Source organism: Alnus glutinosa, chromosome 8 (assembly GCF_958979055.1).
Source record: "Alnus glutinosa chromosome 8, dhAlnGlut1.1, whole genome shotgun sequence".
Lineage (NCBI taxonomy): Eukaryota > Viridiplantae > Streptophyta > Magnoliopsida > Fagales > Betulaceae > Alnus > Alnus glutinosa.
This window is the reverse complement of record NC_084893.1, coordinates 304,494-316,497: the sequence shown is the minus strand read 5'-3', so window position 1 is coordinate 316,497 and position 12,004 is coordinate 304,494. Positions and strand designations below refer to the sequence as shown.

At 31.8% G+C, this 12,004-nt stretch overlaps 2 protein-coding genes across 4 annotated transcripts; both read left to right on the top strand.

Annotated features, from left to right (window-relative positions):
* Positions 1-7,562: 7,562 nt before the first annotated feature.
* On the top strand, positions 7,563-10,152 carry LOC133875019 (uncharacterized). 3 transcript variants are annotated; one of them, XM_062312997.1, is made up of 2 exons: positions 7,563-7,911; positions 9,227-10,152. In XM_062312997.1, exon 2 carries the CDS (start codon positions 9,277-9,279, stop codon positions 10,150-10,152), a length of 876 nt encoding a protein of 291 aa, XP_062168981.1. In that variant the 5' UTR covers positions 7,563-7,911; positions 9,227-9,276. The 3 variants fall into 3 exon arrangements, with proteins under 3 accessions (XP_062168981.1, XP_062168982.1, XP_062168983.1); XM_062312998.1 differs by having other exon boundaries at positions 8,215-10,152; XM_062312999.1 differs by lacking the exon at positions 7,563-7,911 and adding an exon at positions 8,003-8,785.
* On the top strand, positions 10,142-11,694 carry LOC133875021 (uncharacterized). Its single transcript, XM_062313000.1, has one exon. It carries the CDS (start codon positions 10,301-10,303, stop codon positions 11,468-11,470), a length of 1,170 nt encoding a protein of 389 aa, XP_062168984.1. The 5' UTR covers positions 10,142-10,300; the 3' UTR covers positions 11,471-11,694.
* Positions 11,695-12,004: the final 310 nt, after the last annotated feature.

The following is a 12,004-nucleotide window of genomic DNA, read 5'->3' as shown; positions in this document are numbered from 1 at the left end:
GGTCATTGGAAAAAAAAAAACAAAGAAAAAAATAAATTGTTCGATTAAAGATAAAAACAAAGTTTGTTTTCACTTTATCTAGTTTAATATAATTTAAGCAAAAGAAATAAATAAACAGACAAATGCGATGTTTAAACATTTAATTGGTTTAAAAACTTAATAGACCATTAATCGTTAATTAGCAACAATTCTAATGAAATGTTTTATACTTAAAAAGAAATGCTTGACATATGGCACCATGAAATAACGTATGGCATTTGCTTTCTCAATAAAAAAATTTTAAAAAAAATCCAAAAATTAATGCCTAAAAATTTGTGTAAATCATACCAATTGGTAAAAATTCCATAAAATATTCAAATGAATTAAAATATAAGACCATTGATTTTAGTTTAATCCACATAAATTAAAATACTTTAAAATCATAGTCCCAATAGGAGTAGTTTAACATGAAACGATGTATAGAGGGGAAAAAAAAAAAAAAAAAAAAGCAAGAAGAAAACCTGGAAATCAAGTGCATCACATAAAAGAAAAAAAAAATCCCATAAAACATTCAAATGAATTAAAATATAAGACCCTTAATTTCAGTTTAATCAATATAAATTAAAACATGTTAACATTATTGGTTTTAAATTAAAGGGAAAAGTACACATAACCCCCTCAAACTATCACCTCATTATCAATGTACCCCACAAATTACCAATTGTATCAATGTCCCCCCTTAAACTATAAAAAATGTCAATGTCCCCTTAATGACAAAAATGCCCTTCATAAAATTATTAAAAAAGAATTATTAAAAAAATAGAAAATAACAAAATTTTATTCCAAAAAAATAATAAAAATTAAAACTGTTTTTTATTTATTTTATTTAAAAAAATAATAATTTTCAGTTTTTTTTCCTTTTTTTCTTTTTTAAAAAAATTGTTCTTTTTTCGTTTTTTTAATTTAATAAAAACTGGTTTTTTTTTCATTTGTTTTTTTAAAAAAAAGAAAAAAGAAAAAAAATCAGTTATTTTTTGATTTTTCATTTTTTTTTCTTTAAAAAAATTGTTCTTTTTTGTTTTTTAATTTAATAAAAACTGGTTTTTTTTTTTTTCATTTGTTTTATTTTTTAAAAAAAATAAATAAATTTCTGTTATTTTTTGTTTGCTTTTTTTAAAAGAATAAAAAATTTGTTCTTTTTATTTGTTTTTTTTCGTTTTTTATTTAATTTTTTTAAAATAATTTATTTATTTATTTTTTTTTTTTTGTAAGTTTTTTAGTTTTAGTTTTAATTTTTTGAATTTATGAGGACATTTTTGTCTTATTCAAAAAAAATTAGGTTATTTTTGTCTTTTTGTTGATCTTATGGGGACATTGACATTTTTTGGTAGTTTAAGGGGGGATATTAACACAATTGGAAGTTTGTGGGGTACATTGACAATTGAGTAGTAATTTGAGAGGGTTATATGTACTTTTCCCTAAATTAAATGAATAGCAAGAATAAAACCTGGATTATGATTATCAAATATTAATAGACAATTAGTTTGAATATTTGATATTATTGGTGTGATACGTATTATATTTCAATATTAATAAAATCAATATAATTTTGAACATTTAAAAAATACAAAGCAAAATAAACAAAGTATTTTTTTTAATGGATACAAAATAAAATAAAATAAAATATTTCACTTAACATCTCATTTGGTGTTTGGAAAGTATTTATGTTCATTTGCTGCATAATAATGAAATAATTTTGTTCCTTCTTTTGCTTTTAAAAGTATAAAAAGTACTTACAAAAAATGCCTAAAAATATGTCAAATCACACAAATGAAAAAAAGAAGAAGACAACATTTCAAATAAAAACACCTCAACCAAATATTTCACAAACATAAAAGACATATTCATGTTCATGAGAGGGAATGGAGAGAGAAGGAATACCTTCTTTTAACATAATTTCATCGGAAAGGACGAAAGTTTTTGGTTCATTGAATTGTTTTCTGCTATAAGAAGCAAATTTTGGCGAGAACTACCCTTCAGATAAATTCGAAACTGACGTCTTGGGAAGAGAGAGTTTCTGTTGTTTTTAACTTAAGGACACTTGTCACATTTTTCAGATACAGTTATTAGTAGGTAAAAAAAAAACTGGTCGCATCTTTTCCTTTGTATTTGATTTCAAAAACAGTATTTTGTTTTATAGAATAAATCTGCACGCATGACGAGGTGGGTTAACGTTTTAAAGAGGTGGGTTATCCATGTTTAACACAAAAATAGGGGTTTTATTTTTTTTTTAGAGAAAAAATAGGGATTCAATTTTTTATTATAGCATGCAAATAGGGATTGAGTTTACTATCACATTTTAACACAAACTTAAACTCACCGTTTAACTTAAAATGAATATTTGGCAGCATTTTAGGACGCCACTTGTCACAATATTATGCATTCCTCCTACTGATTCCTCTATTATATATACTAGCTCGTAACCCGTGCTATCTGCGGGATTATTCTATATAATTTTAGTTTCATAATAATAATAAAAAAAAAATGGAAGAAGAGAAGCATAGAAAATATAGATAAAAAAATGAAAAACTGAAAAATACTAATATAATATAATAGGGACAAAAAATTTTTATAAGAAATTTTCTACAACTCACATTTTAAAAAGACACGTATCCTTTAAACATGCGAGAAGCACATGTTTTTTTATTGATGCTATTTTTTTTTCGTACATGCTATTTAAATAACATATGTTTCTCACATGCCAAATGACATATATCAATCTTATATGTGGATCGTAAGAAATTTCCTACAAACCGGTTCGTATGAAATTTCTGTTCATATAATAGTGTTATCTTTTTTGTATTACACAAAGTAATAAAAAAGTACTCAATAAACATAATACGCTAAAAAATCATCATATCCCGTACAAAAAACAACCATAGGAAACTCTTTCTCACCATCATTTTCTTGAATTTAATGTAAAATTTACAAAAGATAAAATAAGCGATTTGAATGAAAAATAATATATTAATTACATAAAAAAATAAAAAAAAATAAAATAAAGAAGAAGAAGAAGAAGAAGAGAGGAAATGAAATAAGAGAACCATAGAAAATATAGACAAAAAAAATGAAAAAAGAAAAATAATAATATAATAAATTAGAGTTTTCTTTTCCATATATTTTTCTGGTTCATATGAAACCTTGAAAATCAATATTATCTATTAATTAAGCACGTTAACAATTTGTATTATACATGGAAAAAAAAATCAATGAACAATGTAAATTAAAAAATCGTCATACCTCGTACTCAAAACAACAATTAATGTAAACTCTCTCTCTCCATGGTTTCTTTGAATTCAATGTAAAATTTAGAAAAGGAAAAAAAAAAAAAAAAAAAAGAAAAAAGAAAAAAGAAAAAGCAATTTGAACAAAAAAATAATATAAGAAACTCTCATATCTCACCATCGTTTCCACAAATTGAATGAAATTTTCAATAAAAAAAAACAATCAATTTGAATACAAAATAATATTTAAGTTAGAACAAAAAATAAAAATAAAAAACAAATATTGTATACAAATGGGTAAGAGATAGTTAGAGGATAAATGCTTAATGTACATGTCCCTATATTTTAACTCAACAGCATAAACAAAACCCAACCAACAAAACAATCCATCATATCCCAACCGTATATAATACCACTTCCTCTCAACTACAAAATGCTTTGTTCTATCGAAAATTATTAATAATATTAATATGGTTAATACTCTGTACCAAAAACAATGTAGCTCTCTCACTCACCATTATTTCTTTGAATTTATTGTCAAATTTACAAAAGAACAGAACCACAAACAATAAAAAGCTAAAAATAAAAAAATAAAACTTGAAAAATACTAATATATATATATATAGAAAAGAAGTTCATTTTCCATATACTTTTCCCGGTTCCAATAAAATTCATAAGTATAAAAAAAAAGTCCTATCATATAGAGATTTTTTCGACGTAAAATAAACTATTTTTAGAACAGAAGTTAAAATAATTTAAAAATTAGAAGAAAAAGGCAAAAAAAAAGAAAAGAAAAGAAAAGAAAAAGGAATTTGAAGAACATAACCACATAAAATAAAGACAAACAAATGAATTATTTACCATTCTCTTAGAACACTACCCCTGCAAACACATTTTCCAAAACCCAATCAAAATTAATACAAATTTAACAAAAAATTAATTGTCTTTTCCATACATTTTTTTTTCCAATGAAATTCATAGGTATAGAAAGAATTCTTGTTAAATAGATATTTTTTCTTTCAATCATCATTTCCATATATAACATAAGAGAAAATACTTATAGTACAGAGATAATAATTAATATAAAAATTAAAACAAAAAAATAAGGACAAAAAATCTGAAACACAAAATCAAAAAAAATAAAGACAAACAAACAGATTATTTACCATTCTCTTTTACATTCTAATGAAATTTATAGGTATAAAAATAAGTTTTGTCACATAGATTTGTTTTCTTTCGACAATTTTTCGCATATATAACGTAAAAGAAACTACTTTAGAAATAATAATACATAAATTATAACAAAAAATAAGAACCAAAACAAAAAAAAAATATGTAAATCTCTTTCTCACCATCATTTTTAGAATTTAGTGTAAAATTTACCGAGGAAATAATATATAAATTAGAACAAAAAAGGACACTAAAAAACAGAAGAACATCACTCGTAAAATAAAAACAAAAAAGGAAAAGATGAAAAATAGTAATATAATATAAAATAAATGTCTTTTCTGTGATCTTTTCTCAGTTTCAATGAAAAGAACAAGAAAAAATTGAGAAGTAGCGGATAAGAAGAAAGAAATAAACGGATCCGGCTTCCATGCTGTAGAGAAAAGTACCGGATGTCTGCTGTAAAATAAATAAACGGCCCAGATTCATCTCCAACATATTTTAACTCAAACGACGTCGCAGATAAACATTTAATAAAACACGCCTTGACGCCGTTTAAAAGGGAAGGAAAAAATACATTCGTTGCCTCCTTTCAAAACCCACAACGTCACTCTGTTGTCCCCTGTTATACCCAACCTAAACAGAGGCCACGCATGAAGTGGCACAATAACTTTCCCCGTAAACTACATATCTCAGGTCTTCGGTAGAGGCCAACTTTAGTTGCTTAAAACTCTCTGCATGTTTTATCTTGCTCCTTTTAACACATAGGAATGGGTCTTCGAATCTCTTCCAAGTTAGTAACCCTTCCATTTTAGTCAAAAGTCTCAACAACCAGACACATATATGATATAACATACCAAACAATTTTAAACCAAGAAACAACCTGCCCTCTCATCCAGAGAAAGATGAACCGTTTTCCCGTCCTCAAGAACGACCTGATTATCATACCCAAAAAGCTGGGTATACCCTTTATCAAAGGCCATGATTAGCAAATTCATGTGTGACAAGAAGCACTTGTAGAAAGCAGAAAACCATGAGAAGAAAACCCTGCTGAGGGCACCCCGTCTTCTTTCTGATCTTTCAGTCTATTTGGTAAACAAATCTAAACAAATATTATGGGTTGGTTCTTATTTCTGTGTTTGAGCTTGAAATATATATAGTTATATAACAAGGAACAAAAGGAAGAGTGTTGGGGAAGAAGAGAGAGGCTAATGTGAAGGAAAGACGAAAGGGAAGACTGAAGAGGAAGAGGTCCCTTTTATTGGTGAGTGACAGAGTGAGAGAGGTGTTGAGAGCTATTGAGCTAGCATACGTAGACAGATTTCTCTCTCTCTTTTATGTTCTTCAATTCTGAATCACAGTAATTGAAGTTTTTTATATTTTAATTCTTATCATTATCTCCTTCATTTCCTTTTTCTTTGTGATGGGTTTTGTGTTAGCTACTTATTAAAGTGAAAAACAAAAAAAGAAGAGTATAATTTTTGGGCTTGGTAAAGCAAAGCTTCAGTGTCAATGAATTGCTTACCAAGTATAAAAGAGGTAGACATGTTTGAGTAAGTTATTGATCTGTTGTTCAAAACGAAAACAAGTATTAAGGGCTTTTTGGCGGGTGTAAGTAAGTGAATACTTCTGTAAATAAGGAAGAAAATTCCATGAAAAGCTCTGTTGACAAAGGACGTGAAGCATGAAGTTGCAGCTTCATGCGTGCCTATGTCTGGGTTCTGTAGAACAACGTGGATGTATTTTTTTCTTCCCTTTGAAACGGCGTTAAGGTGTGTTTCATCAAACGTTTTTCTGGGACGTCGTTTGAGTTAAAATATGTTGGAGATGAATCTGGACCGTTTATTTATTTTACAGCAGATATCCGGTACTTTTCTCTACAGCATGGAAGCCGGATCCGAAATAAACAGGCCGTGAATATTGAACAAATGGTAAAAATATGTAACAGTGTTTTTATGTATGCAATGTTTACAATTAAGTGTTTACAAATGGCAGTTATGATAAAGTTAATTTTTATGGGAAGAAAAACAAAAAAAAACTGTATTTACACACAAATATGATACAATTACAAAAAAAACTAATAAATAACAGTGCAAACTAAAAAACCGTTATACCTCATACAAAAAATAACAATAGGAATCTTTCTCTCTCACTATAATTTTACTGAATTTAATGTAAAATTTACAAAAGGAAAAAAGGGTAAGGAAGAAGAAAATCCCAGAAAATAAAAATAAAAAACAAAAAAATGAGAAATACTAATATAAAATGGCAAAGTAAAAAGAGTGGCAAAAGCACTACATTCTTCTTCACCCTTTCCTGTTTGACTTTTGTTCAGGGTAATTCTTTGAGTAGAGAATATTTCTTCTTGCCAATATATGCGAAATACAAAAGAGAGTTAGTACGATTATTTTGTTGTTTGCAAAAATCTCATTTGAAACGTTTAACTAATACGCATTCCTCTGTTGCAGTTTTTGGAAGCGTTTTTTTTTTTTTTTTTTTTTTCAATGAGAAGCAGTTGAACTAATAACTAAACACATGAATGACACTTGTCTGAATAATAAGATGCCACTTGTCACAATATTATGCATTCCTCCTACTGATTCCTCTATTATATATACTAGAATTCTTGATTTGGTAACAAAGATAATTACAAAAAATCATATGCAAGAACACAACAAATTACAAATTAAGCAAAATAAAAATAAATAATCATATAATCTTGAAATACATATGATCCTCAGAATCTACAGACAAAGAAAACTCAACAATGTACAAAGACAGAGAGAGAGTACCTTTTGATAGATCAGATGCTAAGATAGTAAGATAGCAATGGAAAGCAATCAGTTTTTCGATGTATAGAGTGGTTTTGTAATTGCTATGGTAGAGGTTGAAATGATCTACACCTTCGTAGCCTTTGCCTTTAAATGTTTTAAGAAATAACCGCTTCAGTTTTTGAAACAATAGTGAATTTGTCTGCATTTTAAAAGGCGTTAAACTCACCTGTTGACATTGAATGGACATTTGTCTGCATTTTAAAAGGCCACTTGTCAAAATATTATGCTATGTTTTGAGTGATTCCTCTATTTTATATATATATATATATATATATATATATATATGATACAGGCTACCGATAGGAAGAGATATATATATATTTCCCTTTCTTGATTGTCATAATCTATCTGAAGGGGAAAAAACAATCTGATTATTACATTTAACAACTTATATATAATATTATTGACAAAAACATATATAACATTAAATCTACAAAATCTAATTATATTCGTATTTTAAATTTTTTACCCATACTTTCCATGACGTGGGAGTGCATGGTTCGCCATTGGAATAATTGTAGCAAATGCTACCGCGCGGTATTTTCAGAGTACCTCCATTGATTCCCTGTTTGACAGCTGGGCGCTGTGTACTCTTACATTTACTTGCGAGACGAGAAAGATCGAAGACGAGCTTGAAGATCAGAAAGGTAGGTTCCACCTGAGTTGCAACAGGCATTTTCTCTTTCCTTTTTGATGGGACTTTTTTTTTGTTGTTTTTTTTGGGTTCTTTTGCATTGCACTTCAGTTTAAGATTTCTGTTCTACTGTTGCGTTTTGGACAAGAAAAATCTCGTCTTTTTCATTTTTTGCAGTTCTTTTCTAGGACTCAATCGATTTTTGGTTCTCTCTGGGATCATTTGTATTAACTCTAGCCTCTAGGAGTTGGAAGTTATTGAGGGAGAACATTGCAAGGCGACCCTCATTCTTTTTCCTTCTGTGGGTTGTTTGCAGAAGTGGAGGATTAGGTTTAGGAGGACCCTTTGCGTTGAAGTCTGTGGGGGTATAAAGGTGATGATAGCTGTGTTTTCTGTCGGAGTGGAAATTATGGAAAGCAGACAACGTTTGTTTTTCAACTGTAGCTACTGTTTGAGAATATGGAGGGAAGGCATGAACAGTTCAATGCAATGTTCTTAATTCTCCAACTGACTGGGAGGAGCTGGTTGAGTTGGAAAAGCGGGAATGGAAGAATAAGTCTCTCAAGGCTAACATCTGTAGATTGGTGCTGAGTGCTACGGTGTACAATATTTGGAGAAACCGTAATGAGCTTAAATATGGCAATCATCCCAAAACAGAGGAGCAACTGATGCAAAAAATCTTCTGGGAAGTTCGTACTCGAGTCCTGGGAAAAGGCAGATTCAAGAAGATTACTGAGAATATGGATCTTTGTAGAAATTGTAGTATAAAGGAAGAGATCTTGGTTTGATTGTGTTAGATGCTGTCTTGTCCTTGCCTTCCAGTAGTTTTGTCTGGTTTATTCTGTAGAATCAGCTTGGCTCGGTTTTTCTGCAGTTTTACTGTTCACGTGAGTTTTGGCTTTTGCTCATGCAGTTTTCTGTTTAGAACAGTGTTTTGTTGTTTGTTGGGTGGGGTTTTGTTTGAGTAGTTGTTATGGTGTTCTGATACTGTCTGTAGTATCTTTGTAGTTCAGTTGTTTTGCTGATTTGTGTGTAATTGGTTTAGTTGTAATGAAAAGCTTATTCATCAACAAAAAAAAAAGAAGTTGGGCTTATTGGGAAGCTTTTCTCGTGGGGTTGCTGACAGGCAATGTAGACTGGTTCTTACTCTTACTTTTTCTTTTCTTTTCTTTTTTTCATTTGTTTTAATCTTTTTGTGTTTGAATCCTTTGGAGCCTGGTGGGGTTTAAAGTTTGTAATGCTGTGGTAAGCTTGCAAGTTGCAATGATTCATAAAATTCCATGTTCATTTTCTGTTTTCTGGGGTTTAAAGATTGATTTTCATTGCAGTATCGATACTTGGCTCATTTGGAATCACAGAATTTGGGGATATTTGGAGGATGCCAGACTTGGATCAAGATAAGGCGAAGGCTCTTCAAGAAAAGGGAGAGGCTGAACAAAAAATGATGAGTGGTGACTATAGTGGTGCGAGGGATAACTTACACAGAGCACAACAGCTTTTTTCAGCTATTGATGGCATTGACTCAATGGTGACTGTCTGTGACATACTGTCTGCTGCCAGTAACAAGTTTTCTGGTCAAGGAATTGATTACTACTGGGTTCTTCAGCTTCCGCCTTCATCTAACTTCTCTGATGTTAAAAATCGCTACCAGGGGCTCCTTGCCTTGTTGCAACCTATCAAGACAAAGTTCTTGGGCACCCAATTGGCTCTGAAACTTGTAGAAGACGCATTTTCCATTCTATCTAACCATGAGAAGCGTTCCATGTATGATTTGGAAAGGGCTGCAATTAGAGAAGATTATGCATCTTTGAATGTAAAAGATTTATTATGTCAACATATGGCAAGTAAGGAAACAAAAACTTTGGGTGGAACCAGCAGAGCAACGACGATATTTTCAGAAGGTATTGGAACTCTGGAATTCAAACTCCAAAACTTTGACGTTGATCAACAACATGGTGGAGTTATTTGTCGACAACCGCTCAGTAAGGTTTCTGCTGACTTGCATTCTAAAGGGAAAGTTGGAGCAGACATAGATATGTCTAGAGACAGTATAAATTCGTCAACAACATCACAACCAACGAATTTTCAGGAGAATTCATCTTGTTCTTCCATAGCTTTGGCACAGAAAAGCCATTGTCAGGACTTCTATAACTTTGAGAATGATAGAAAACCCGAGCATTTCAAGGCCGGTCAGATCTGGGCAGCTCAATATAGAGCAAATCTACCTAATAACTTTCGGTATGCTCGAGTCTGATTCCAATTCTGCAGGAGCAGTTCTCCTTACATGGTTAAAGCCAATCCCTGTTAGTGTTAGCGAGAAAAGATGGTGTGATGCAGGCTTACCTGTTGCTTGTGGGTCATTTGATTTGAATCCAGAGTTGTATAATGAGGAGAGCTGGCCAATGGTTCCATCCTACAAATGTTCATGGGTTCGTGGTGGGACAGATGAACAATTTGAAATTTATCCAAAAAGTGGTGAGATTTGGGCACTGTATAAGGATTGGAACCTTGATGAGTGGGTCTATAATCCTGGTTCTGTGAAAGGATGCAAATTTCAGTTGGTTGAAATCATACATTTTTCAAAATATTTAGGTTCAGAAGGTGCATGTTTGGTAAAGGTAGACAGTTTCAAAAACATTTTTGAGAGACAAACAATTGGAGGGAGTTCTGTCACTTTCCATATCCCTCCGGAAAATCTGTACGTATTCTCTCATAATGTCCCAGCATATAGGTTGAAGGGTGGAGAAATTGATAAAGTTGTTGAAGGGATGTTTGAGCTTGACCAGTTGGCTTTACCTGAAATTATGATTCAGGAGATTGACTCCCCAAAGGCACCAAAGAATTGGAATGCCGGCAGTTTTTCTAGCACTAATCCATTGGGAGACCATCCTTCCTTGAAGTCATATCCAGATGAGCAACTCCTGAAGCCCGGTTGGTCTTCAAACGATTTTGCCATTGGTCAGGTATGGGCTCTGTACAGTGGAAAAGATTTTTTGCCTAGGCAATACACCAGAATAGATAATGTGATTTCTGAGAGCCAAGTATGTGTGACTTTCTTAGAAGCTCTACCCACTTTTGACCATGAGATTGCTTGGAAGAAGGAAAAGCTACCAATTGTATGCGGGATGTTTGAGGTCAGTGGAACTAGTGTCAACCTTGAAATGTCACAGTTCTCCTGTTTAGTCGACTGCCAAAAAAGCAATGGCCAGACACCCTACAGAATTTACCCGCTAAAAGGTGAGATTTGGGCAATGTACAAGAACTGGAATAGCAATTGGAAGCACTCTAATTATGAAAATCACCAATGTCAGGTTGTCCAAATTGTATCAGACTTATGTGAGGGGGATGTGATAACAGTAGCTAGGCTGACAGAGGTGAAGGGTTGGCTTACTTTCTTCCATAGGCAACAAGTTGATGGGTTTGATCTGATTCATGTAGCTTCCAGAAAAGAGATGCTCGGTTTCTCTCATCGAATCCCTGCATTCCGAGTACCGGGAGTTGGGAGATATGGCATTCCAGAAAGCTCTTGGCATTTGGAACCAAATGCTCTACCTCCCAAGCGCAGGAACTGATTCCATGAGAAACCTCTTGGCATTGCAACACATGGTCTTAAACATGATTTCCAACCATGTGATGTGCTGTTCTCTCCCTCTTGTAACTATAGCCTCCGTAGATAAAAGGATGAAATGTGAAATAGGTGTCACCCCTTAATAGTATGCGGAACATGTTTTACTTTGAACAGGTGTTCTATGTGGACAGGTTTACCACTGATCAAACAACTTTACAGCGGTACAAATTCTCTGAGCTGTTGCAACTTTCTCAGCGACAAACACTACTGAAACTAAACTCTCAAAGCTTTTGCTTGCTTCCTTTTAGGCTCGTCTATGTCCTCTACAGAGCAAATTCTAAGCAATTCACCTATAGAAATTGGTAAAAAGCCCTGATTTGATCATTTTCCTGATCAGCCGAGCACTCTTCAAAACCAAGGATGAGCAGTTCCTGTCTCACAAAACCTACACAACAGTCGTGAGACATAATTGAAAAGGTAGAAACAATTTTTATTTTCTAGAAAAAGTAACTTCAGCTATTCCTGTGATCAACTGAGT

Bases quoted from the DNA above. Each gene is read 5' to 3' on its own strand.
- LOC133875021 (XM_062313000.1), top strand. From the start codon at position 10,301: ATGGTTCCATCCTACAAATGTTCATGGGTTCGTGGTGGGACAGATGAA.
- LOC133875019 (XM_062312997.1), top strand. From the start codon at position 9,277: ATGCCAGACTTGGATCAAGATAAGGCGAAGGCTCTTCAAGAAAAGGGA.